The sequence below is a fragment of the Gopherus flavomarginatus genome, chromosome 24 (assembly GCF_025201925.1).
Source record: "Gopherus flavomarginatus isolate rGopFla2 chromosome 24, rGopFla2.mat.asm, whole genome shotgun sequence".
In the NCBI taxonomy this organism is placed as follows: domain Eukaryota; kingdom Metazoa; phylum Chordata; order Testudines; family Testudinidae; genus Gopherus; species Gopherus flavomarginatus.
The window spans coordinates 8,327,418-8,354,580 of NC_066640.1; the positions used below are offsets into that span (position 1 = coordinate 8,327,418).

Consider the following 27,163-nt stretch of genomic DNA (forward strand, 5'->3'; position numbering starts at 1 on the left):
ATGGACTATAGTGCTTACAATCAAACCTTTCCGGCCTTAACTCCATATATCAGCCCCTGGAATTCCTCCCAACCCTTTAAGGAAAACAAACCTTAGCAGGAAAATGGTTTAAAGGGTTCTGGACTTAAGGAACCAAAAGATGAAGGCTGAAGTCAATGGGAGTGTTATCAATTTATCCTGCTTGTAGTACCCATGGGGCCTCACCCTGTTTCATGTTCCCACTGTGCTAGGCTCTGTACAAACAGGTAAGTCTCTGCCCCAAAGCGTTTGCAAGAAGATCTGGATCTAATCCAAGATCAGTTAATTCTTGAGTCTCCTGCTTTAATTGGTTGTGTCACTTGCCCCACCTTTCATGCACCAATGAGGTCAAAAATTGATTGGCTGCATAATTGGCCTGGACCCCTGGTCAGAGCTTCTTGTGCCTCTTGGAACTGATGCTGGTTCGTGCCAATTAGATTAGTCGTTTCAGAGATTAGAAGATTAGAACTACAGAGGGGGCAATGTCCACTTAAAAATCAACCTTGTGCCTTTGTTACCTCCTGGTGTGACTAGCAACCGCCCAAGATAGCAGGGCCTGAAAGGGATTAAAGGAGAAACATGTTTTCTTGTCTGTTTTCCTCTAGCTTTGTGCTTTTGACCGGATGCTGCCTGCAGCCTGTGTCGCTGCCTGCCCTCTTGTCCGTGTGGGTCTTTCACACAGACACAGGAGAGAGGAAAAAAATTAAAACCACACAAAACCATCAGCTGCAGACTCCTGTTATGAAACTGATGCCATTTCAAGGTGGCGCTGGCCCTTTAAGGCCCAGTCTTGGGTGGCTGGCTGCTGGAGAGTGACTGGTCGGTATTATCTGTGACTGGAGTTGGATTTTGCCCCCTTGAGCCCTGCATGCACCTGACAGGAAGACAGCACGTCTGGATCCTGTTTGTTGCCAGAGAAATATTTATTTCATGTCTTCTGCCCTGCTGAGTAGCAATGCCCCAGACACAAAGAGCAGGCGCCCTCTGGTGGCAGAATGGCGGTATCACGCTGTCAGCAGCCTTGCCACCGCAGCCCCCCAGCACAGGGTTAGCTGCTGATGGGGCCGCCCCTGGCTTATGCATAGCTGAGGTTACAAATAAACACAGCCCCTTTCACCTTCAGAGGTTAACTTAACCTCACAGCGCGTTGTGCGTGTGTGTGGCGGGGTTAATATTCTCCCCCGCCTTGATGTACAAAGGCGGGAAACTGAGGCACAGTGAGGAAGCCAGAGTCAGGGACAGGGCTGGGAACAGAACCCAGGACCCCGGAAATAGTAACTTCTGGACAAATGAGTTGATTCTAAATGAAGAAGGGAGGGGAGTGGGGGTATAATGGTTACAGCGGGAGGAGTGGGAATCAGGACTCCTGGGTTCTATTCGCAGCTCTGGGAGGGGAGGGTGAGTTAGTGGTGAGAGCAGGGCAAATGGGAGCTAGGGACCTGCAGCTGATTCGATCCGGTGTTTGCAAAGTGGGGGGCTCCATGCAACCCCTCACCCCCCCAGAGGCTCCATGCACCCCCCATCTCCACCGCCCAGGAGCTCCATGCCCCACCACACCCCATCTCCCCTCCAGGCTCCATGCACCCCCCCATCTCCACTCCAGGGGTTCCATGCCCCCCCACCACACCCCATCTCCCCTCCAGGCTCCATGCACCCCCCCATCTCCACCACCCCCACTACCCCCCATCTCCACTCCAGGGGCTCCATGCCCCCGCCCCATCTGCACCCCCCAGGAGCTCCATGCCCCACCACACCCCATCATCCCCCGCCACACCCCATCTCCCCTCCAGGCTCCATGCACCCCCCCATCTCCATTCCAGGGGTTCCATGCACCCCCCACCACACCCCATCTCCCCTCCAGGCTCCATGCACCCCCACTACCCCCCATCTCCACTCCAGGGGCTCCATGCCCCCGCCCCATCTGCACCCCCCAGGAGCTCCATGCCCCACCACACCCCATCATCCCCCGCCACACCCCATCTCCCCTCCAGACTCCATGCACCCCCCCCCCGCTACCCCTCATCTCCACTCCAGGGGCTCCATGCCCCCGCCCCACCTGCACCCCCCAGGAGCTCCATGCACCCTCCCTTCCTGGCGCGGGGCCCCTCCCCGGCGGGGCTCCCCGGGGCTGGGTGTCCCCGGTCGGCTGGGGAGCGGGAGGCGGAGACAAGCGGGGCCGCATCATCACGTGCTGGGAAGCAGCAGCCGCCGGAGCCCCAGTGTCTGATTCATCCTGCGCCGAGGGGAGGAACAACAGGAACCGGGGCTGAGCGGAGCCATGGCAGGTAGCGGCCCGGGGGGGGGTGGGGGGCGATCTCCCCTCCCGCTCCCCCCCACGCGGCAGGGCCCTGGCCCCTGCAGCCCCCGCCCCCCCACCTGCGGCTCCCCCCCCCTGCACTCCTCCCTATCTGGGCTGCCCCCCAGCTCCCTTGCAGCCCGCCCTTGCTGCAGACCCCCGCACGTGGCTGCCCCCCCATCGCCCCCCAGTCCTCTCTCGAGCTGCCCACTCCTCTCTGCCTGCCCCCTAGTCCTTCCCCCGCATCCCTCGAGCTGCCGATCCCTTTCCAAGGTCCTGTTCCTGCTTGGAAAGATCCCCCTGGCTTCATCCACCTGCCTCGGGTGTCCCCGTGCTCCGCTGGGGGGTGGGAGTGGTAGGGGGGTTGCCCCCCTCCCCGCATCTGACACAGACACGTTGCTGTTCATCAGTTCCTGGGGGAGGCTGGCCTGGACCGGCCGCTCCTGAGCCATGGGGGATTCCTGGCCCCGAGTGCAGCAATGGAGCCCCCAGCCCTGCAGCGGGTGGGTGCACAGAGCCCCCCATCCTGGGGCGGGGGAGGGATAGAGGGGGGACTTGGATCTCCCAGCTCCCCTAATCACCACTTCTGTTTGGGAGAGGGGCAGCCACCTGCTCAGCAAGGTGAGTGAGAGTTACATGAACTCCCCCCTGCTCCCCCCATTCCAGCCCCATGTGCCCCATGGCAAGGGACCTATAGCATAATGGGGACCCCGCCCCCCCCGAGTTTAGGGCAGTGGCCTCTTTCCTCCTGTGGAACAAGGCTGGGAGTTAAGGCCCAGCTCAGATTGTTACCAAGCTTTTCTCCTGCTCTGGCCAAACTTGCACCCTGGGTGGGGGTAGCACTGGCCATCAGCAGGGACTAGTGACGGGTTTGTCCCTGCGGCTTTATGGCTCCTCTGGGCCGCAGCTGCCAGATGGCCGGGGGGGACGCAGACGCAGGTGCTGGGCGAGAGCAGGGACAGGCACAGAACGCAGCAGGCCGTAGGCTATGGGTGGCCCGAAGAACATTCAATTTTGTATTGACACAGTCCTCCCCGGGCCGCCCCCCTGGGGCGTTTCACCTGACGCGTTGGGAATCTGCCCCATTGCTGTGGGGAGGCAGCATCCCCTGCAGCCTCCCCAGTTACCTCCCGTCCCCTTGCACCGCAGTTCCAGGAGCAACTGCTGTCCCATCCCATCCCATCCCATCCCATCCCATCCCTGTGGCAGCAGCTCGGTAGCGCCCCCCACTGGTAACCTGTCGTAGCCCGGGCGGCTCTGTTGCCTGCTGGGATGTGGCAGCCCTAGCCAGGGTCAGAGCTCCACCTGCCCAGAGCCTAGGCAAATCGGTCAAATATTGACTGTGGCCTCTGGATCATGCTGAGATAATGTGGCCAGGCTGGAGCCCCCGGGCTGGTGAAGAAGGCGGGCGATTGGAGCCAGAAATGGGCACTGAATGCTGACCCGAGCAGATGTTGCCCCCTTTCCTCAGCTTGCGAATGGTCCGCAAAATTCTCCGATTTGTTCCATCTTGAAGATTCTTCATGGATCTTCCCCTCCCAGGCCCAGCACGTGCCCTATAGCCCCCAGTCGGATTAGCGTTGCTGGTCCTTGACTGGGTAGCGTTGCTGGTCCTTGACTGGGCGGTTTAGGTGACTGTCTGGAAATTTTATTCTTGAATAGGCTGTTTAGAATTTGGCCTTGGTGAATATTCCGGCTCCAAACTGGCTTTTGGAGGGATGTGCCCTGGGGACGCTCTGGCACTTGGCGGGCCTTGTGCGTGGCCGGGAAAGGGTCCGAAGGCGACTGCTTCAGAACTCGCCTTTGAATTCAAACCAGGATTCTCAGGCGGTTTGGACTCGGCTCTAAGAGGGAGGCTGGGCTGTTGGGACAGGCAAACCCAGCTGGCAGGCAGTTCAAGCCAAGGGATCCGCGCAGCCATGAGCTGAGATGGTTTCTGTGCCAATCCCCACTTTGCGTGAGTCGTATGACCAGGACCCGCCTGGCTGGCAGCGCCCCACCCACCCACGCACGTACACCTGCTCTCTGTGCTCGGGCATCTCTGGCTGGGAGCCAGGGGCCACGTGGCCAACTCCCTGGGGGGTGGGGGGAGGATTCTCCCTAGCTAACCCACCCAGCACGCCTGCCAGCCATTCAGAAAAGCAGGTGGTCGGTGCCTTTGGCTGGTGGGTCATCCAGCTCCGTCTGCTCCCCAAGGGGACTGAGCAGGGACACTTTGGCAGGGTGTGGGAAGGTGACAAGGCTCGGATCGGTATAACCAGGACTCTGGGCTATGGGTGGCGGAGAGGTGCGTGGCAGCCCGAACAGCCGGTACCTGGTTTTCTTTTTTCCTTCTAAAGGGCTTGTCCTGGTACTAGTGAAACCGTCCCAGGAAGTTTGGGAAGTTGCTGCTACCCGCAGCTAAAGTGCTGTATATGGACCAGGTGGCCTGTTGCCTCTTACTTATTTTTTATGCCCAGCTTTCAATCTCCTTGGGCTAGAAGCCCCCCAAGAACTAAACGACAGGGGGCCAGCTCCTCGCAGAGGAAAATTAGCAGCGCTCCATCCAGGTCAGGGGAGGGTAGGAGCTAGGGTCAAGCACTGGGCTGGGTCCTAGAAACCTGGGCTCAATTCCTGGCCCTGCCCACCGACTCCTTGAGTGAGTCACTTAAGGTGGCACTAAACTAGCCTGCTGGTTTTATGAGAAGGGTAATAATTATCATCCCTAGCTCATCTGTGGGCCTTTCCATCTGTTGACCTTAAAAGCAATTGACAAAGGAGGGCAGCAGCATGATCCCTATTGTACAGATGGGGAAACTGAGGCACAGGGGGGCAGTGACTTGCCCCGGGTCCCCCAGCAGGTGTTTTCAGAGTCAGGGGGCTGCCTAACCCCCTCCTCCTCTTTTTTGGGACTTAATAGTGAAGAGCAGTTTCGGGGGGGGGGGCAGATTTTCAAAGGTGACATGGGACTTTAGGGGTCCGATTTGAGAACCTTCAGAAAGGGCTGATTTCCAGGAGGTGCTGCGTGCCTGCCCCTCAGCCCCTGTAAGGTGCCTGAAGATGGGTGTGCAAAATCACTAGTCCCCGCTGAAAATTTCTTTTGTAGTTTTAAAAATTGCCCAGGTTGTTAAGATCTCGGGTAAAGCCATTATATGTTTGGGGTTTTTAACGGTGACCCTTTAATAGACTCATTGGTTTATTCTCATGAGCTATTAATTATACTGATCCTGCACCATTCCATACCCCACCTATCTGAGGATCTCAAAGCACTTGGCAAGTTTGAGTGAGTTCAGACTCCCCAGCCCCTTGTCAAGTAGATCAGTATTATCATCCTCAGTTTAGAGGGGGAAACTGAGGCACAGAACAGGGAAGCGGCTCCTCTGACACGACACAGGTGGTGAACTCTGGAGTGAGACCTGGGCTCTGTGGACCTCACGTCCTTGCTCTAACCACTAGCTATGACACTTAGAGATGGGGTTTTAGTGGATAGATCTCACTCCTTTCTCAGAGCCAGGCAGAAAACTCAGGATTCCTGAATCCCAGTCCCCTGCCCTAACCACTAGATATCACTCCCCTCCCAAGCTGGAAATCATGACTCCTGACTCCTCGTCCCCTGCTGTGACCCATAGACCATGCTCTTATCTGGAGCTGGGGCGGGAACCCAGGAGTCCTGACTCCCACTTCCCCAGGTCAGGCTGTGGTGTTTGTTTCCCAGCTCTGGAGGCCGATTCCCCTGGAGCGGAGGAGTGTCTGGAAGAGGACGAGGAGGAGCTGGAGACGAGCGTGGAAGACCCAGAGAATGAAAGTGCCGGGAAGCCGGCCCCGGGGGGGCGCAGCTGCATCCTCACCCGGCGTGGCATTACGCTGCGAGTGCTGCTCAAGGACGGCCTGATCGAGCCGGGGGAGGGCGTGCTTTCCATCTACTACCTGGTGAGGGCAGAGTGCATCGGGCTGGTGCTCCTTCACCCCTGGTGGATGCCGGTGCTCCCCGGGGGACTGGGGGTGCCCACGAATCCAGAACTGCTGCCCGTTGTTCCAACAGCCTCTTTAGTGGTGACTGAGATGCTGGGGTCCAGCCTGCAGCCATACGGCCGAGCAGAGGTGGACTAGCCACAAACAACCCGGGCGGCTCTGTGATTTTCCTTCTGCTTCTCGGACAGACTCCTCCGTGCCTCGCCATCCCTTCCCCGCCCTCTCGCCTCCAGCTTCTTCCCCACATGCAGGCTCCTGGTTCCCCACCGCTGCACCGAGCCCCCTTCACACCCCCCAGGCCTGGGTCTTGCCTGGATCCGCTTCAGGGGCCAGAGCGGGTTTTGGGGGCTGGTGATTTCGGCCCGGGAGCCCTTTGCTCCTGTACCAAGCCCGGTGAGTGGCGGGGCGGGGAGCGCCTACTGCTCCCAGAGTCGTGGCTGAGAGTCAGTGGAGAGCAGGGCTCCTGGGTAGGTGCCCTCACACCCTCTCGAGGGCCAAAGCTCGGGGCATCTCTTATGACAGCTGAATCCCCACTACCACCACACTGGGCCTTCCCCAGCGGGTTCCTCCCCGTGCTGTTGTGTTAACGGAGCCTGCTGCTTCCCTCCTGCTCTCCTAGGGGAAGAAGTTCCTAGGGGACTTGCTGCCCGACGGGAAGATCACCTGGCAGGAGACAGGGCAGGTGTTTAATTCGCCCAGTGCCTGGGCCACGTACTGCAAGAAGCTGGTGAACCCGGCGAAGAAATCGGGCTGCGGCTGGGCCTCAGTGAGGTACAAGGGGCAGAAGCTGGACCAGTGCAAGGCGGCCTGGCTGAAGAAGCACCAGCCCAATGCCCCCGCGGCCGAGGAGGTGAGCCGGGCACCCCCCTCCCTTGTTTGCCTCCACAGCCCTGGGCCCCGGGGGGCTTAGGCAGCAGGGATGCCTCTGTGGGGCTGTTACACCCCATCGCTGCAAAGAGGGGCACTCACCCCATAGCTTTCCAAGTGGCAGTGTAGCTGCGTTGGCCCCAGGATATTCGAGACAAAGGTGGAGGGGAGGTAACATCTGTTGTTGGACCAGCTCCTCACGGCGAAAGAAACGCGTGTCTGCATTTACACAGAGCCAGACCCGGAGGAGGGCGCGGCGTGGCTCGAAAGCTGGTCTCCTTCACCCCCAGAAGTTGGGCCAATTTCATAACGGGCTCTTCAGTCTAGCTGAGAAAGGGCTGACCCGGAGCCTGGCTGGAAGTTGAAGCTAGACACGTTCACACTGGAAATAAGGGGTCAGTTTTTGCCAGGGAGGGTGATTAACCCGTGGAAGGATTCCCGTGAGAGCAGCTGAGGTCTGAACCCCAGGAGAGCAGGAGGGAGGCTGGGAGTCTGCCGGCTGGACCTTATGCACCCGAGATGAGCCCTGGACTGGCAGCACAGTGGCCGTGGGGCACTGCCGGCTGGGATCAGACCCCATTTGAGTGCTGGGGGGAGTTGCTTCTTGGTGTCATTGTGCCAGCAGAGGGTGCCCGAGAGGCCCTGCCCCTGCAAAATGTCCATTTGCAGGGGGCAGAGAGCTGGACCCGGGGGGCATAGGAATCCTTGGGGGTGATGGGGGGGCCTGTTTCTCCTGCCACGTTCCCTTCTCTCTCCCTCCCTGCCCTGCAGAGTTTGGTGAGCGAAGGGGAGGAGGAGGAGCTGGCCGAGGAGGACGAGGCCGAGGCCCGGGAAGGTAAAATCACCCTCTCGGAGCCTGCGCTTGGCAAGAAACTGGAGGAGAAAAGCAGGAAGCACCAAAGCAAGAGCCCGGTGGAGCAACACAACACTGGTAACGCTGGGTTAAAGGCCCAGAACAGCCTGCTCCATGCTTGGGTTGGGGGGGGTCCGGGAATCTGGTCTGCTCCGATCCATGGCAGGAGTCTGAAGGGTGGGATTTGGACTAACCAGGGTAATTCTTAGACCTTGCATCTTGCATCTCCCTTTGCCTGATTCCTCTGCCCATCTTGCACCGCCGCCCCTGCCTCGGCACTGGGCGCGAGAGCCTTCCCCTCTGCAGCCCCTGCCTCCCTGCATGTCTCCGCCTCAGATGGTTTTAACATGGCCTTGGCGATCTCCAAGTCTAGCAGAGAGGAGGTTTCTACCTCGCTGTCCCTGGTCCAGGCCAACCCGAGGCCTCTCTCCCTGGGGTTGGCCTCCACCGGCTACGTGGCCCGAGGGCCACATCTGGGTATGGAAATTGTATGGCGGGCCATGAATGCTCAGAAAATTGTTGTTGGGGTGTGGGAGGGGGTCAGGGCTCTGGTTGGGGGTGTGGGCTCCTGGGTGGGGCCAGAAATGAGGAGTTCAGGGTGCAGGAGGGGGTTCTAGGCTAGGGTATGGGGGGGGGGCTCCAGCTGAGGGTGCAGGCCTGGGGTGGGGCTGGGGATGAGGAGTTTGGGGTGCAGGAGGGTGCTCTGGGCTGGGACTGAGGGGTTCAGAGGGCATGAGGGGGATCAGGGCTGGGGCAGGGGCGTGGGGAGAGGTTTAGGGGTGCAGGCTCCAGGGGTTCAGAGGGCGGGAGGGGGATCAGGGCTAGGGCAGGGGTGTGGGGAGAGGCTCAGGGGTGCAGGCTCCAGGGGTTCAGAGGGTGGGAGGGGGATCAGGGCTGGGGCAGGGGCGTGGGGAAAGGCTCAGGGGTGCAGGCTCCAGGGGTTCAGAGGGTGGGAGGGGGATCAGGGCTGGGGCAGGGGCGTGGGGAAAGGCTCAGGGGTGCAGGCTCCAGGGGTTCAGAGGGTGGGAGGGGGATCAGGGCTGGGGCAGGGGCGTGGGGAAAGGCTCAGGGGTGCAGGCTCCAGGGGTTCAGAGGGCGGGAGGGGGATCAGGGCTGGGGCAGGGGCGTGGGGAGAGGCTCAAGGGTGCAGGCTCCAGGGGCTCAGAGGGCGGGAGGGGGATCAGGGCTGGGGCAAGGGCGTGGGGAGAGGTTCAGGGGTGCAGGCTCCAGGGGTTCAGAGGGCAGGAGGGGGATCAGGGCTAGGGCAGGGGTGTGGGGAGAGGTTCAGGGGTGCAGGCTCCAGGGGCTCAGAGGGCGGGAGGGGGATCAGGGCTGGGGCAGGGGCGTGGGGAGAGGCTCAGGGGTGCAGGCTCCAGGGGCTCAGAGGGCGGGAAGGAGATCAGGGCTGGGGCAGGGGCGTGGGGAGAGGCTCAGGGGTGCAGGCTCCAGGGGCTCAGAGGGCGGGAGGGAGATCAGGGCTGGGGCAGGGGCGTGGGGAGAGGCTCAGGGGTGCAGGCTCCAGGGGCTCAGAGGGCGGGAGGGGGATCAGGGCTGGGGCAGGGGCGTGGGGAGAGGCTCAGGGGTGCAGGCTCCAGGGGCTCAGAGGGCGGGAGGGAGATCAGGGCTGGGGCAGGGGCGTGGGGAGAGGCTCAGGGGTGCAGGCTCCAGGGGTTCAGAGGGCGGGAGGGGGATCGGGGCTGGGGCAGGGGCGTGGGGAGAGGCTCAGGGCTGCAGGCTCCAGGGGCTCAGAGGTCGGGAGGGAGATCAGGGCTGGGGCAGGGGCGTGGGGAGAGGCTCAGGGGTGCAGGCTCCAGGGGTTCAGAGGGTGGGAGGGGGATCGGGGCTGGGGCAGGGGCGTGGGGAGAGGCTCAGGGATGCAGGCTCCAGGTGGCGCTTACTTCAAGCTGCTCCCTAAAGCAGCAGTATGCCCCCCCTCCATCTCCCGTCCGCAGGCACTGTCCCTGCAGCTCCCATTGGCTGCTGTTCCTGGCCAATGGGAGCTGTGGTTCCCAGCCAATGGGAGCTGCAGGGGCGGCACTTGGGTGGGGGCAGCGTGCAGAGTGGAATCCCCTGGCTGTCCAGGGCTGGGCCGCTGCTTCCAGGAGCTGCATGGAGCAGCCCCCGACCCTGCGCCCCAGCGGCAGCTCAAGGGCTGGCTTAAAATGGCTGGTGGGCCGGATCCAGCCCATGGGCCGTAGTTTGCCCACCCCTGCTCTAGGCAGAGAGAACCGCAGAAGTTAAACAATCAGCACCAATAGCGCGGAGCCAACTGGATTTATAGGAATTGCTACTCTGGGTCGGACTGGTGACTCCAACAAGTCCAGTGTCCTGCCTCTTCTTCAACTGAATTGTTTTTGATGGCAGTGTTTCAGGACTATCCAAGACCAGGGCCCCACTGTGCTAAGCGCTGCACAGACAGAGCAGTAGAGAGCCCCTGGACAGCTTAGAGTGTAAACAGGCAGAGCAGACATGGGGGGTAGGAAGACACCTCGCACGGTGGTCCATGATTGGGGCACCTAGGCACTACCACAATACAAATCAGAAATAACGCTGCACAAGCAGAGTGAACGTGCTGGCAGCAAATGGGACAGTGGCAGCACCAGATGCTTCAGAGGAAGAGGTGAGGAATGCTGCATAGGGCAGTTACAGTAGAGCCTGCCCTTAGGGGAGGTTTCTTCCTGACCCAGGCAGGCAGTGGTTCGCTTATGCCCTGAAGCATGAAAGTTATATACAATTTTATCCTGTCTACTGGGCTGTTTGTCCTGTTGTAGTGATCTCAGGTGGTCACATACAGGAGGAAATGGGTTATTTGTTGTTGTTAATAATAATCCCTAGCTCTTATCTAGCCTTATTCATCAGTCAATCTCAAAGCACTTTAAAAAGATCAGCATCATGAGTCCCATTTTACTGATGGAGAAACTGAGGCCCAGAGAGGGGCCGTGACATGCCCAAGGCCATGCACAGGCTAGTGGCAGAACCAGAATCAGACCCTAGGTCCCCTGAGTCCCACTCCACTGCTCTGTCTGCTAGGCCACACTGCCTCCCCTTCAGCTGGAGATCAGCTCACCAGGACAGCGGATATAAACGAACAGTTAATTCTGGCTGGGGAGTTGCACAGGAAGTGAGCTGAATCCCTAGAAACTTGTCTCCGCAAATGCTCTCTCCCCACCTTCCCTTCCCGCCCCTCGGTGTGTCCTAAAGGGGCTGGGGTGCGAATCGGACCGAGTGGGGACTGGTCTTTTTGTCTTTGCAGATAACGGGCCCCATGGGAAGAGACTGGAAAGCAAGAACCGCACTCCCGTCCGTTACTGCACGCTGGGAAGCCGGGACTCTGCCAGGTAGTGCCCCACTGCAGCTCCCTTCCCAGCATCCTCTGCCCAGCTGTTGGCAAAGTTCTCGGGAGAGCTAGTCGTTCTGGCAATGCCAACATGCCCCTCTCATCCTGACCTGCAGCGCCCCCTGCTGACCCGCTCCTAAAGCTCTGCCCTTCCGTGGTATCGGCCCCTGCCATTCTGCTTCTGAGGCCACTGCCCAGCTCAGCGGCATCCCTCCGTCCCGTCTCGCAGCACCCCTGCTAGTCCAGTCCTGGGCTTGCCCCCCAGCACACAGCTGTCAGTGCTCCCTGGGAGCAGAAACAGGACCACCTGCCCGAATCCAACCTAGTCCCCATCTGTCACTCCCCTGACGATTCAGCGCCAGCATCGTCTCCTTCTCCCTGTCTGTCCTGGTGAGCCCAGCCCCGGGGAGAGGGCCTGACTCTCCCACAGGACAAAAGGCTACTCCGCCACCCCCAACTCTCCAGGTGCTCGGCCCAGCGTGCTGGGGTTCAGAACAGACAAACCCCAGGGGGTGTCAGGTCAGCGCAGGCTGGGATTTGGGGGTGCGTGTTGGAGAACGGGACTCCTCTGTTCCAGGAATCCGCACACCCTGGTGGAAGTGACCTCCTTTGCAGCAATCAACAAGTTCCAGCCGTTCAACGTGGCCATCTCCAGTAACGTGCTGCTGCTGCTGGTACATACCAGCCCCCACATTGCCCCCCATCCCTGGAACGCCCCTTCCAGCGTGGGTCTGGTAGGGTAGGCCAGGCTCATGCAATTGCCTGCATCCCTGTGTCTGGTGGCACCCACAGCCAGCGGGCAGAGAGGGGCACCACCAGCTGATGGAAACTCCCATTGGCCTCTGCCTAGAGCATCCCCGCTGCTGCCCAGGGTGGAACGGCTGCCGCACAGTCCGATTACTAACCGTAGTAGGGGCAGTTTAAGGGAGGAGATGGATGATGGGTGAATAATGGGCCTCGATGAAGGATTTGCTGGTTGCGAGGAGAAATGTGGCAAAAAGTCCGAGTTGTTGTGGTGAAGGCAGGCAGCCATGTGCCCTGCCTGTGACCGAGAGACCTCGCAGGCTGGGAACTTCATCGGAAACTACAGAAAATGATCTCCCCAGAAAAGGGTGGCCAGCCTTTGTGCACCCCATCTCCTGCAGGCCACATCAACGTGTAGACTATTAGCAGTGGCCTGAGAGTCCTTCAGGATCAAAGCAAGACCCTGGGGCTGCACCATGTTGTATTAATGTTGCCTCAGCCGGACGGGCCGCTCTCAAGGAATAGGCGTGGGGGGGGAGAAATCGCAGATCTGCATGGCACAGGGAGACGTTAAACCGAGGGTTTGACACCTGCAGACTCAGGGCTGAGATGGCACCCAGACACCTCCTGGTGAAAGCTCACAGGGAAGGGGGGTGCGGTGCCTTTGGATGCAGGGTGGTGGGAACCGAGGAGTGGGGTACAGGGCGATGGGAGAGGTGTGGGGGAGAGGGTTGCGAAGGGATGGGACCAGAGGGAGGGCGGGTGGGAACTGTCCTTGTTTTAAACTCTCCCCCGTTCCCTCTTTAGGACTTTCACAGCCACCTAACGAGGAGCGAGGTGGTTGGCTACCTGGGAGGCAGGTGGGACACCAGCAGCCAGGGTAGGTACTGGCCAAGGTTTGGAGGTCTTTTCACTGGGGTTGTCATGGCCGTGCCAGGCCCTTCGTAGGCTGGCTTGGACCCGAGGTGCCAGGCCCCCTTCTGGGCCTGGGGTTCAGCCCCCAGGCTTGGGGCGTTAGCTCCAACCAGCTTTTCTCGGCTGGGGGGAGTCCGTGACCAGCTGGGCCGAGCTGATGCCTGGCGTTCCTTGCAGTGCTGACGGTGCTGCGAGCGTTCCCCTGCCGGACGCGCCTCGGAGACGCCGAATCGGCAGCCGCCGTCGAGGAGGAGGTAACGGATGTGAGGAGCATTCGCTGGCCGTGGCCTGCGCCGTCCCCCTGAGAAAGCCACTGGGCCCACAATCCAACCCCATTGTCCCCTGGCTGCGTGGCATCCCTGGCCCTCACCCACAGACCTGCCCTGCAGTACTGGGGTGGGCTCCAGGCCCGAGGGAGGGCTCTGAGGAACACGGTGATCCCGGATAACCGCTAATGGCTCCTCCCTCTTTTCTGTGCCCGGGCCTCAGATCTGCCAGAACCTCTTCATGCGGGGGCTGGCGCTGGTGGGCTGGTACCACAGCCACCCCTTCAGCCACGCCCTCCCCTCGCTGCAGGACATCGACGCGCAGATGGATTACCAGCTCAAGCTGCAGGGGAGCAACAACCGCTTCCAGCCCTGCCTGGCGCTCATCTGCGGTAAGAGCCGGGCCGGGTAGGGGAGCCGGGTGTGGGGCCTGGGACCCTGTCCTTCAGCACAACCAGCTGGAGACCCAGCTCCCCGCCCTGGGGCACCATCCGGCAGCTTGAGGCTGCAGCCCCGTGGTTCAGGGCGGCGGGATGCTCCCCTGTAATGGGTTGCAAACCTAGCGGGGTAGGGGCTGGACTGCAGTCCAATGCCACGCGGTCTCTTTCAAACCACCTCCCGGCGCTCCGGGGAGCTGCAGTTAACGCCCTGGGCTGGCAGGCTGGGCTGCAGAGGGTGGTAACCTTGCCCTCAGTCCAACTCCTGGCGCTCTCTCCCCACAGCACCATACTATCACGGCAACCAAGGCGTGGAGTCCAAAATCTCTCCCTTCTGGGTTATGCCACCTCCGGAGGTGAGTTCCACACGGCGCCAGGGCCAGGCCTGGCGCCTCCGCCCCTGCTCCCGCTGGCTCTCCGGGCCATGCAGCCTGCTGCCGGCTCTGCACGAGGGTTCTTGGCAACGCCAGGCATAGGCCTCTGCTGGTTCCCGTGGCGCAGGGGCGTTCGCGGAAGGAGCAGACCCTGGGCTGCTGGGGGCTACTGGATCGGGGCCCCTGCTGGGGTGTGGAGGAGGCCCCACTCTCTCCAGCCGGAGAAGCAGTCGGACCCCTCTCTGCCCTGGTTAAATATCCTGGGCCCTCAGGGAGCCGTGGCCAGGAAAAGGCCTTTTCCTGACACTTGGGCCGTGACGCCGCCAATCACGCGTGTGCCTCGACCCCAAATTGGCCCTTCCCTGAGGTTGGGCTGAGTTAACGCCGGTGCTGCGGTCTGGCCTGGGAAGCTCCCGGCTCATCCTGCGGCCCCCAAGGCTGTGCCTGGCTGGAAGCCACTTTGCTTCCTTTCCTCTTGCAGCAAAGGCCCAACGATTACGGCATCCCCATGGAAGTGGAGGTCACCTACGTGCAGGACGGGTTTCTCACCAATGACGTCCTCCATGAGATGGTGAGATCCCTCGAGCAGGGGCTGCGTGGAAGACTCTCCCCCACACACACACCTGGGAGTATCTAGCAGTCCAGGATGGTCTGAGTAACTTCATGCTACGTGTGTATAGTCCCTCTCTCCAACAGGACCTTTGTGTCTCCTTCCCCATCATACCAGTTGGTGTGTTGCTTCGCCTGCCTGTGAAATGCACCCACCCCGGGGTTGAGAGCTGCCTCGGATGGTGAACGAAGCCTCATCTCCACAGACGGGCAGGCATGGGGAGAGTGGCTCAGGAAAAGGCTCTGGGGTGACACACACATACCCATGTCTGTTGTCTTTAGCCAGATGAGGCAGCTCCACCAGGCTCTCCCCCTCCACCATTACTCCAGCGAGTCCTCTCAAACCTTTTGTTCAGAGCCCTTTCAGAGAATGAAAATCCCACGGCTTGGAGCAGGGCGAAACATGCAGACAGAGAGCCTGTACGGAGGTCTGGGTTGTAGTCGCCCTGTGGGTGAGCTGAGAGAATCAGATCCATTACCTGTCAACCATCCCAAGCAGCAGCCCGGGCCCCTGCCCAAACCAACTCCCCTCTCCTGTTAGCAGTAAGGAAGAGATGGAGAGGGGGATAAGCAGAGACCATCACTAGAACCAGCTGGTCAGAGGCCTAACGTCCCTCCAAGTCTCTCTAGATTCCAATCCTAAGTCTTGACCAATCCACTAACATTCCTTCTCCATGGGACAAGCAAACTCATGGTTTCTTGGAGCCGACAGGCCAATCCTCTCCCCTCACAGGTCTTCCCCCCCTGCTGCAAAACTGCAGGGTGCAGGTCCCGCTTTCGGTGGGACTTGAGCAGTTGTTTGGCTTCTGCTGACTCCCCTTTCCTTTTGCGGCTCCAGATGCTGCTGGTTGAGTTTTACAAAGGGGCTCCAGACCTGGTGAAGTTTCAAGATATATGGAGCCAGGAGCAGACCTACTTAGATAAGCTAAAGGTGAGAAAATGGGGTTGAAATGAGGAGAGAAAGCCACCCCATAATATGCCACCTGCAGAGATGGTGGAAGACATTTGGGTGGCTTTTTCTGCCATGTTTTCTAGGCTTGCTCTGAGCTAGGTGAAGTATTGTTAGCACCTCTACGTTGGCACTTCCATGGCTGGGGAAGGTTGGATCAGTTTTCTTCCTTGTAGCCATACTCTCTGTGACTTGCACTGAAACAACTCCTGCAATGTGGACAGAGCACATGGGGGGGGGGGTCTAATAGCTTATACCAGCCCCACTTCTGCAGTCCTTACTCAAGCAGTCATTGGAGAACAGGCCTAGTGGCCGGGGGCAGATCACTGAGCTAGCTTGTCCATGGTGAAGATCCGCTGCATTGGGTGGACCTCTCTTCCCTTCCCTTTTAGGTGACCAGGTGTTTGTCCTACGGGGATGGGTTACCGAGTGGGCCCCTCCCGGAGATGGAAGATAGACTCATAGAATCTCAGGGTTGGAAGGGACCTCAGGAGGTATCTAGTCCAACCCCCTGCTCAAAGCAGGACCAATCCCCAACTAAATCATCCCAGCCAGGGCTTTGTCAAGCCTGACCTTAAAAACCTCTAAGGATGGAGATTCCACCACGTCCCTAGGGAACCCATTCCAGTGCTTCACCACCCTCCCAGGGAAATACTGTTTCCTGATATCCATCCTAAATCTCCCCCACTGCAACTTGAGACCATTGCTCCTTGTTCTGTCATCTGCCACCACTGAGAACAGCCGAGCTCCATCCTCTTTGGAACCCCCTTCAGGTGGTTGGAGGCTGCTGTCAAATCCCCCCCTTATTCCTCTCTTCTGCAGACTAAACAAAGATAAATGAAGCTGTTTCCATTTCAGGGCTCCCTCGCCTCCAGGACTCCCAAAGATCAGGGCTTCGCCCACGTCTTGGAACAGATCTACAGCCTCCTGAAGCAGGGCAGCTGAGGCAAGGCCGGAGCCTGAGCTGCAATGAACTCATACCCAGGTGCCTTTACACCAGGTAGGGCTCAGCCTGGCAACCCCGTGCTTGGAGACACTCGAGTCTGAGCCTGGCGCGGAGCTGTCTTATTAATCCAGGTTAGCAGGGACGTTGGAGCTACAAGCCTCGAGCAGCTGTTACACCGCAACAAAGGCCTGCGAGTTTGAGCCATCACGCAGACGGTATCGGCGCTGGAGCTCGGGTGCGTTTGTTCCGTGGACCGCCTAGGCGAGTGCTACTCCTGCAATATGACATTGTGGTGTAGCGTGTAGGTGTGAATGAGAGGGGACGGTGGCAGCCTCTCTCTGGGTGTAAGTTATTTGTGGACGTGGTAGTTCTGATTAAAAAAAAAAGTTGCTGACCTGTGTTGTGAGACCGCAGCTCTGGGCCTGTGGCTTAGAAGGGAACTGCGTCCCACCCCTGCAAAGGGAGAAATGGGCTTGGGGAAACCCCCTCACCCTGTATCTGTTGGAGACTCCAGAAGGGGATGTGTGCATAGAACATGCCTACTGGGATTGAGTGATGATAAATTCCACCCCCCAGGGGAAAAGGAGCAGCTGGAGTCAAAGCCAAGAGACATGACTGCTCTTTCCTGGAACAAGCCCTCCCAGGAGGTTTTAAAGGCACAGCCTGCTGCTAGAGTGACTTCCCATCCCCATGAGAGGTTCTCTTCAACAGACGAGTGAAGTCAGTGCTGGAAGCGGCTGCCTTGGGGAGCCACAGGTGGCATGGGCAAGCTTTCTCTCCCCCCCTGCTCCTAAGGGGGTCGGTGGAAGGGACAGCCTGGCTGGTCCACTCACTCTGTGGCTCCTTTGGGGCATCTTCATCCCACGGACCAAGCAGCGCCAGCCACAACAGGAACTGGGGACACACGCTAACTCGTGAGCGGGTAATGTGGTGGTTAGCCAAGGGGAGGTTCTATTTCCAGCTTGCTACTTCCACAGCTGCAGGAGAAGGAGGCCCCCGCCCTACCCCACAAGAGAAGGCCCACGCTTTAGAAAGAAAACATTTAATACTTTTATTTAGCGATTACAAGTCAAGATGGGTTGGTTTTCCTCCCTAAAACCAGGAGGAACCATAACAAAAGTTCTATTAAATTGTCCCAGCTTGAAGACTTATTTCAATCCAACTGAATGTTCGCTGGACCATACCAAAGACACGAAGCGGCCAGGCCATGGGTTTCAAAGGAGAAAGTTAGAAGCTACAACCTCAGAAAATACTAATCAGCTCTTAGGGCATATCCACCATAACAGATGGGGGAGAACTGAGTCTGCCCAGCAGCTCCAAACCTGAGGCTGGTCCCTACTCCGGCTGGCTTAGTGAAAGCAGGATTGGGCCCCTGAAGGCTACCAGCTGCACAACCAGGGAGCCTGGGTGGCTGTATGAGCCAGCTCTGAATAAAGCGCCTGCAAGCCTTGGCCTCTGCTGGGAGTTGGGTCAGTGACAATATTGACGGGAGTAATAAACGTACATCAACATGCATGGTTAAAAAAGTTAAAAAGGTTCTGTTTGTATATGTAACAGGACACTGAATCTGGCTAGCGAAAAAGGTAGAGGAAAGCACTGCAGCATGAGACGATTACATAGAGACAGGCCGAAACCCCCCACCTGCTAGCAGAGATTTGTTTGCTATTAAAAAAATACAGACATTGAGGCAATGCTGGGGCTGATGGCAGGAGAGCCATGGGGCCAGTGTTACAGCTGTGCTGTGCCAGGCCCTGCTAAGGGCAGAAACACACCAAGCCCTGGTTTGAGGGTGATGTGGGCTGTGGGCACAGAATGCCCAAGCTGCAACAGTGGCACTGCGGGGGCAACCGTCACCAGCTTCAGTCCCTTGTGCTTCAGCTCCCTCTCAGCAAAGGTGGGGCTAAGGAAAGCGGGGTAGGTACGTTCTGCAAGATGTGGCTTTAGACACCCCCTGCGAGTTGCCCTTGGAAGCAGCATCTCCCTTGTGCTGCGGTTCAGAGAAAGTGCAGTAAACCTCAGCAGCTCCAGGGGTGAGAGGGAGTCTCTCCAGGCAGAGCTTCTCTTGGCTTCAAGCCCATCTATACTGGATGCAGCTGGGAGAAGTGGGGCAGCTACAGGAGCCACTGATGCCCCTCATGCCCCTCAGGGGTTGCGCTGTGTCCCATTGCCAGCAACGGGATGGGTGCTGTGATGGAAGCATATTTACATACTGAGGGGCAGAAGAGAGTCCCCTGGTGATTCCACCTAAACAGACAACGCCAGGCCCCAGCAGATACCACCTCACATTCTGCCTAACTATCAAGTCCCCCTGCCAAGCGGCTGCTTCTTGCCACCTGCTCAGGGAACGGCTCACCACCACTGCTAGAACCGAGCTGCTGGGCATCAGGCAGGAGAGAAGTATTGCAAGGAGGTCCTAAGAAAGGGCATGAGAAGAGGAGCGCCCACAGCTTCCCCCTGGATGTCCTTTCCAGGAGATAAAACAACAGGCCCTGAGTTAGAAGGTCTAGGAACACAGCAAGGCCTTCTCCCATCACACCAAGACAAGCAGCTCCTAGGTTCCAAAGAGCCGGGGGGTGAAGGGAGCCGGGGAAGGCACATAAAGACTAGATCAAGCCAGGCAGTTTCACCTTGGCCTCAGCCTTACCGGGATTTCTAGAGCTTTCATGGGATGGGAAAACCACTTGAGCAGAAGGGGAAGATAAGGGCATGTTGGTTTGTGCCCGTGCGCTACGGGCTAAGTAGCTGCCTTCCCATGACCTCTCTCATCTATACGAGAGCCACTGGTACAGTCCTTCCTGGCCAAACCAGCTTCTTCCAAGGGGAAGCAGCAGAACCAATTCATCTCTCCCAGTTCAAACCACTTCTCTGTGGTCAGAGGTGGAGTCTCAAGGCTGGTGGCCATTGAACAATGCAGACGCCAGAGACACTATGGGCTGACCCTGGCCCTGGAGGAGGTACACAGCCCAACACAAAGCTGAGTGCACAGAAAGCAAGAGGTGGAACCGAGGGGTGACAACAAGGGGGGGGGGGGTATAGTGTTTTCAAGCTCCTTAGTAGTGTTACTCTGACATACAATCCCTCATCTAAGCCCTGTCCTTACACAGGAGCAGGATGGGTGAGCAGGGGAGGCCCACAAAGGCAGCAGGACATGAAGCAGCCATGCTTCTGCCTCCCTCAGCAGCATAGAGAAATTTGATCCATCACAGCCCCCGTAGCACCCAGCTTCAGCGTTAGGATAGGTGTGAACTGCGGGCAAACCGGGAGGATGGGTCAGTGTCTGACCTTCACCCCTCACCGATGTGCCCTTCTCCTACAAGGAGAGCGAGGGGGCTGGTAGTGTTCAGTAGAAGCCAACCCCACCCAAGCGAAGCTGTGCAAGGTATTTTTCTTGCTGTTTGATGTCTAGAACCCCCCCTAGAACAGGCTGCGTGGCCCCTTTCTCTCCCCCTCCCAACACACACTGGCGGTTCTCATTGGAGTTGCCCAGTGCTCAGCCTTGCATGGGGCCCCTCGCGCTTGCCCGTGGGCAGGACACCCGGTGCACCCACGTTCACAAGATTTCCAGCATGGCTGACCCACTTCACCTGCTTTCCCCAAAAAAGACAATGACACCCAAGGAGATGCTCGATTTGGCTTATTGTACAAAGTGGAAGGAACCTGGTGGGGTTGAAAGTACCTAGTTCGAGGCCCAGAAGGAAGAACTTGAATGGGGCTGCCCAGCCCTTGGGGCTTGTTCCCCGCTGTCACCCTTACACCGATCCAGCGCCCGTGCAGAGCGAGCACCATCCCGTTCTCACAGCCCCGCCCCGCAGAAGCAGCCTAGTGTTGAGTTACAAAATGGAATGCAGGAGAAGAGCAGGGCTCGCCCCGCCGTGAGTTTGTATCTGGTGGGGGAGGAGGAAGGGGAAGGGCCGGGGGGCTGGGGTGGGGGGGAGATGCAGTTTCATTGAGGTAGCGGGACCAGCACTTCCACGTAGTTGAGCGGGAAGAACCCGGACTGGCCGTTGATCATGCCCTCGTACCAGTTTTCGTCAATCTGATTGGTCAGTGTGATGATGTCACCCTCCCTAAAGCCCAGCTCGCCGTCGTTTTCAGGTTCAAAGTCATAGAGCGCCTTGCAGCAGGGCTGGTCCAGGTGAGCTGGAAAGAGACAGACAGAGCCGAGGTGAGCCTAGCGCACAGACCAAGGGAGCCTCCCCGGGCAGCCTCACCCCCTGGGACTCCTTTACCCCAGAGCAATCTGGTCACCACTGATCGCCTTTGCGGGGTTTCCTGTCCACTGCAGCACTAAACTTTCGGGCAGAAGTTCGATCCAAGAGTCATGCTAGGCTCCCACCTCCCTGCCAGGGCCGACTGTTCCCTCCTGCGCAGTTTTAGTTATAGGAATGCCAAGCAATGGGCTCCCACCCTCCCCCTGGTAGCTATTCTGCAGCAGAGCAGGGAATTTTAGTCCAGGTTTTCCTTTTCCACTTGCCATCCCATGCACCACCCTAAGTTACTTCTCCCTCCTTGAAGGGAGTTAACCCCAAGCTGTAGACTCCATCTCCCTTAGCCTGTCTGCTTCTCTGCCTTCCTAATCTACCCATTCTTAGTCAGTCCCTCCAGCCCCCTGAGCCAGCTTGTTGCTCTTCTCTCAACTATCTCCAGTTAGTCAGTGAAGACGGTGAAACTCCAGCCAGAAGGATCCCCGCTGGGAAAGGGAGAGAAGTGAGGCAGTTTTCCTTCAAGTCAGAAGTGAGAGTGTTACTACTTTAATGATCACCATGGGGAAACCAACGGACAGTTAATCTGTTAGTTGGTGACCGGATTAGACTCAATACTGGATGGTAATGGAGAGAATATAGAGCCTATGGTCCAGATTGCCAGGACGGACTAGCGATTTTGGGTGCCTCTGTTGTTCAGTGCTCACTGGAGACACCATCAAGGGGCCTGATTTGCAGAAAGTGCCAAGCACTTGCCCCTCTGAAAATCAGGCTCCTTTAAAGGTGTGTCATGTGGGGCACCCAAACATCCCTAGTGACTCTTCAAATCTTGGCGTGTGAAGCCAGATCATGGAGCAGTTTCTGTGATAAACGTACCCCCTCCCCTTCTCCCACAGACCAATTTTCCACCAATTTTAAGGTGAACTTTAGTGCCCTGGTGGACGGCCCTGGAGAGCACAATCCTCGGTTTAGTCAAACAGATCCAGCATGGATGACAGTAGTTAAAGTGTCCCCTCTACCCTGCTCCACCCCATCTAAATGCATCAACTCCAAGGCAGAGGCCCTCCTCTGGGTGAGAGGGGAGTTTCGTCTCTGAAACCCAGTCAGTCCTTGGTGTCTGTGCTGAATCTACCAACAGATAAGCGGAGGGCAGGGGAAATTGCAGTTTCCAATACAGGTGAAATGTGTCCCTACTACCATCCTATTCAGTTCCCAGAGCCTCTTCCTCCCCACGCTTCTGCTAGGGTAAATACACATCCTAGGCAGTTTGGGTTGGATGGACAAACCCCTCTCCTGCCCCGCAGAGGAGCAGCCTCTCCGAGGGGCTTCACATTTGTGCAGCACTTCTTATCGGGTCTTCAGAAGCAGCAAATGGGGAGATTGAGGCACCAGGGACTTGCCCAACGCCACAAACGTTTTTTTGGCAGAGCTGGGAGTAGAACTCAGATCCCCTGATTTTCAGTCATGTGCTTCAGCCACAAGCCCCTCCTTCCCCATACACAAGGAACGGGAATCGGGGGCATTTCGCAAAGGGGGTTTTGACCAAACTCACTAACGTCAGGAGGAAGAACGAGACGGCTTTCAGAATCTGTGTCTCAAGAGCATTTGCCTCATCACCTGGAGCCCAGCGTTTACCCTCAGGACCTGACCCAGGAGCGGGCTGCGTGAGATGCATTGTTGTAGGGTCCCATACCCCGGCCCAGGCTCCCACTGCACTACAAGGGCCCAAGTAACCCAGCAAGTGGTATCTGAGAGAGAACACAGCATTTCCGTCGCTCCACTTCCCACTCAACACTTGGGAACTTCCAGCTGTTCAGTGGACTTTCTAAACAGAGGGGGTGACTGGGGCCACCCTAGGTAGTTGGATATTAAAAGCCAGGAACAACCCGACACTGGGATAGGAGGCAGGAAATACCACAGGTAGCAGCAGGTTTATTTTTCAGAAGAGAGAGACTTTCCAAATTCACTCCGCATTTCCCAGCTGCAAAGGTTTCCCACAGGCAAAACAGCTCAGCCCCACACACTGAAGCGAACAGCATGGGTCACGCCACGCAACACAGTCCCTTCCTGAGTGCTCAATACCTTGTCCTCTCCTCCCCAACACGGGGCTCTGGACTGACAACCCTCATGCAAAGCTACTCCCCATCAGCATTTCAATGCCAGCCCCCTCATTTTTTCCCCCCAGTATCTCTGCCCACCCCTTCCAAAAGCAGAGGCACTCCATCCCTACTCTCCTGTCTGAACTGTGTGCCCAAGTTCCAGAACCACTCCAGCACCTCCCCAGACAGATCTGTTTGACCCTTCCCCACCCAAAGGGAAATGCAAGACCTGATCTTTTCCCTGTTCTGTCTCTTGCTCAATATCACCACTTTCTGCCTGATCCTCCCATCACCCAGGATAGTAACTATAGAAACCCCCCAACAGATCCACGCTGAGCCCCCCCCAGTTCTCCCACTTCTCCCTTATCCTACAAAACTCCCACAGCATGCCCAAGTGCTCCTTGCTTTCTAACTGGCCTCTGGCTGCGTTGGTGTGACTGCGACAGTTCCAGGAGGAGTGAAAGAAGGAGACAGCGTATTTGCTGGATGGGTCATATGTAACAGCAACTTGTTTTCAAACACTTATGTAAGATTTCCTTTGTGGCCAGAAATATTTCTATGGACAAAATGGGGTGGGCGCGCTGGCAGAGGAAGAGGGGAAAGAAAGGCCACAAAATAAATGTTTCCTTCCATTGCATCCAAGTGGGGCGGGGGGGGGGAGAAACTCCAGGCATTTTGTCCATAAAAATGAAATAGACAAGGGCCCAAATCTTTCCTTCGGTTACAACCCAAGTCAATTGGCTGCGCAGGAGTCAGCAAGGGCAGAATTAGTTCAAAGGTTTTTAGTGGACAGACTAAAACCAGGCTGAGTTATTTGGCAGACAAAGTGTTAGTGGCTCGAAATGGCAGCTTACGTGAGAGCAGGAGCGAGGAGAGAGAGAGAGAGAGAGAGGGAGGGAGGGAGGTCACACTGCATGCAGCGTGTGTGGGGGGGAACTCACAAATACTCCTGCTGGGGGTCCGGGATGGCTTGTCGGATCGAAAAGAGGAGGAAGCTGCTTCCAAATAAAAAGAGACATGCTTAAAACCAATCTATAAAAAAAGAATCCCTTGGTACAGCCCAAAAGGAAGAGGTCTGTTAGCGGGGAGGGATATGGTATCCTACATCCTGAGTTACGTCAATTACGGGGGCTGGAGTGTGCAGGGGGGAAGGACAACACAATTTCTCCTAGCCACCACTCCGAGACCACCATTAGATGACACCACAGGTCTAAGGGAGGTGGGCCGCTCCAGAGTCAGAACAAAGAGAGGCAGCCAGCCAGCACTGGCTGAAAATGGTCCCACTGGCACCAGTGCCAAAGCCAAGAACAGGGAGGATGTTTGGGCCATGACAGCAATGGTCCCCTGCTTCTAAACATTTCTGCCACCTCCTGGGCCATCTGCGGCATGTCCGGCACAGGAACATTCTCGTCTCCTCTAACAGAGTGAATCCCCTCCATTCCCAGTGCTGCTTGCTATGCCAGTGCCTACAAAGCACCTGTGACGGCATGGACAGCGCACCTGTGACATCTTTACCTGAGACCTTGGGGGTGGGGTTGCAAGAAAAGCCTCCATTGGATTGGTCGGTGTCTTCAAAATCGTACGTCTCTCTGGGTTTAGGTTTGTACTCCCGCTTGGGGCGTGAAGAGGCCTCCTTCATTCTGAGGAGGCAACAGAGACAGGGTGAAGTTTCAGCAAAGCTGCGTCTGCGTACAGCGAGAGACTCGAGCAGCAACAGCCAACTCATCCCGCTCCCCTAGCCGTGTTTCCTTTGGTCAGTGGGAACTCGCTCAGACCTCAACTATGGTAAGGGGCCTTGCCAGAGACTGTGATGCCGTCACCGGATTTCAAAGGAAATACCCCATTAGGGCCCCACCTTATATGATAAACTCTTCCGAGCAGGGACCTTACCATCTCACTTAGCACACTGCTGAGGTTAACACACACACACCATCTCTCCTGTCCCATTCACACATCACCCCCTGGCCAGGTGGGATGAAAGCTGAATATTCCCTACCACAGTTGTGCCCACGCAGATGGAAGAGTCGGACTGTGACTATCACTATTTCAGACCCAGGTTTGTCTACATCCTACACAGAACCTGGGAGATTCGACAACATCGCTCACAGAAATTAACACATGAAGCTCTGAACGTTCTGCTTGTGTCATCCACACCTCAGCCATGGCAGGTCAAGGGGTACAGCAGTAACTCAAAACACAAGGCATTAGGAATCAATCCTTCAGACACTGATATCATCGAGCACCTGATTTAGCAGTTCCATAAGGAATAAAGGGTTTGAACCATGCTGCAGAATTTCATACTGAGAAGGAAAAGGTCCCATCCCAGGAGAGATTTATTGGAAGAGACGGGGCAGAACAGTGGTTCCAGAGCCACCTTCTCCACCCAAGCAGATACAGCGAAGGGTTCTGAGAGGCTGAGGTTTGTGTGCAGGTCTCTTCTAACCACAAAGATTCACAAAGTTTGTGTACTGGCTGGGGGAAGAGTGTCTAGAGTTGCACGGAATTCAGTTCCACTCTGCCTTGCTCCTACCTCAGCCTCACCTGGGCAGATCAGATTGGTTGTGGAATCCAGTTCCCCAGAGTGACCAGCATGAAATCTGTCAATGGAGTCCCACAGCATGACTGACTGGTTTTTTCCCCCCACCATTCCCCCCGGATAAGGCTCCCCAGTTACCTCTCTCAGGCAACGAGGGCAAATTCCCACCACTCTTGCTTTAAAAGGAAATCTCCTTTCAGATTATTATTACTGTTTGGCCAGCAGAGGCCACTGTTGCAGTAGTTTGCATTCTCTACTTTTCCAGGATACTCCCAACTCCAGTCTATATTAATTTAAACCAGAGACTACTTGGCACCCGTCAATTCTCGTGCATGAAGGAGGCGCTCAAAACACAAGGTAGAACAGTCACACTACTCTGCAGGATTTCTGGGGAACATGGCTAGGGGAAGGTACCCCAGCAGGCAGCTCAACACAGGGCCCCAGCTCTTCTCTCACACATTCTATCTGCAGATCTCCAAGTGCTTTACAAAGGAGGTCAGTATCATTACCTCTGTTCTAAGGATGGGGAAACTGAGGCATGGGGGGAGGACAGGGGGACCTTGCCCAAGATAATGCAGCATGGTGGCGGCAGAGCCAGGAATAGAACCCAGGACTCCTGAGACGTTGTCTGGGGGCTCTAACCACTAGACAACACTGCCTCCTAGTGTGACAAAACTACATGTACTTAGTTCTTTCAGTCTCTCTGTGACTCAGTCCCTCCAGTAGAGCAGCCTAACAAGTATGCCTAGGAATCCAAACACATTTCAACACCACACAGGGACAGAATCTTTTAACACCTCGTTTGAAGAGGAGGTACATGTGACTGGAGTGTGAATAAAGTTACATGAGGGTTAAAGGAAAAAGCTGGTAACAGCAGGCGGATTGCAGAATTAGCTCCCTGTACAAAGATCCTTATGGCTGGCTGATATTAATCCTAGAGCCTCTGGCTTCCAACAGGCGCAGTCAAGATTCCACAGCCCAGGCCAGGATGCCTCCGAGCCCCAGTGCAGAGTCACTTGGGGAAAGCATTTCCTCCTGCTCCTCCGCACCAGACACTAATCTGTATTCCATTTACAGGAGTGTGCTCCAGGGTTCCATCTAAAACATTCCAGGGGACATATGGAAGTCGTACGTTTCCAGCACAGTTTACCAACATGTATACGGAGGATAGGGCAAGAGTTTGCTGAAAAATAAGGAATTATCGAGATCCATCATCTCTGCTTTGCGGAACTGTGCTTTATTTTAGTGGCTGTCCCCACTCTGTTATTACTGTTACCCTCCTTCTTGCCACCTTTCTGCCACCTGCTTGCGTCCCTTCTTTAAGTAGATCACAAGGTCTTTAGGGCAGAGACCTTGCCCAACCACGTGGGCCAGCACGTAGCACAATGGGGCCCTGATCCAGATTAGGGCCTTTGGATGCTACTGTAACAAATCAGACACGGAGCCAGACAGCCAGATGGCAAGGGAAGCCAAAGGGGGCTAATTCAAAGGTATTAACATGTTCATCAGTGGAGGAGGCAGGGTCTACTGAGTCGAAACAGAATCAGATCAGAAACGCCAACAGCATTCTGCCCACAACTCCTACATCCAACACTAGCGGCCCCTTAGGAGCTGCAATGGTTGACATTAATACAGGATTTGGTGTGCACTCTACCCTCCCCCCCATCCACCCCCAGCTCAAGAAGGACTCAACTTGCATCTTCTATTTCATTGGGAGCATTTGGGATCCACAGATGGCCAAAAGCAGCAAGAAACTATTTAACC

The 27,163-nt window shown here is 57.1% G+C and overlaps 2 protein-coding genes across 30 annotated transcripts in view; one reads left to right on the forward strand and one right to left on the reverse strand.

Moving 5' to 3' along the window:
• The first annotated feature begins 2,213 nt into the window (after positions 1 to 2,213).
• On the forward strand, positions 2,214 to 16,957 carry MPND (MPN domain containing). 2 transcript variants are annotated; one of them, XM_050934194.1, is made up of 13 exons: positions 2,214 to 2,303; positions 6,009 to 6,223; positions 6,885 to 7,115; positions 7,904 to 8,063; positions 11,239 to 11,323; positions 11,900 to 11,996; positions 12,874 to 12,946; positions 13,159 to 13,235; positions 13,471 to 13,639; positions 13,970 to 14,040; positions 14,540 to 14,629; positions 15,506 to 15,598; positions 16,475 to 16,957. In XM_050934194.1, the coding sequence occupies exons 1-13, from the start codon at positions 2,297 to 2,299 to the stop codon at positions 16,559 to 16,561; spliced, it is 1,455 nt and encodes a 484-aa protein (XP_050790151.1). In that variant the 5' UTR covers positions 2,214 to 2,296; the 3' UTR covers positions 16,562 to 16,957. The 2 variants fall into 2 exon arrangements, with proteins under 2 accessions (XP_050790151.1, XP_050790152.1); XM_050934195.1 differs by having other exon boundaries at positions 7,904 to 7,967.
• Positions 16,958 to 17,588: 631 nt separating this feature from the next.
• SH3GL1 (SH3 domain containing GRB2 like 1, endophilin A2) overlaps positions 17,589 to 27,163 on the reverse strand; it is a 47,043-nt gene continuing 37,468 nt past the window's right edge. For 26 of the 28 annotated variants that reach the window (XM_050934205.1, XM_050934223.1, XM_050934225.1 and 23 more), the window contains 3 exons: positions 24,379 to 24,503; positions 23,805 to 23,861; positions 17,589 to 20,702 (listed from right to left, as the gene is read on the reverse strand). In XM_050934205.1, the coding sequence (XP_050790162.1) occupies positions 20,506 to 20,702; positions 23,805 to 23,861; positions 24,379 to 24,503 (379 nt within the window). In that variant the 3' untranslated portion in view covers positions 17,589 to 20,505. The remainder of the gene's footprint in view (positions 20,703 to 23,804; positions 23,862 to 24,378; positions 24,504 to 27,163) is intronic. The other 2 variants (XM_050934204.1, XM_050934212.1) reach the window with 2 other exon arrangements.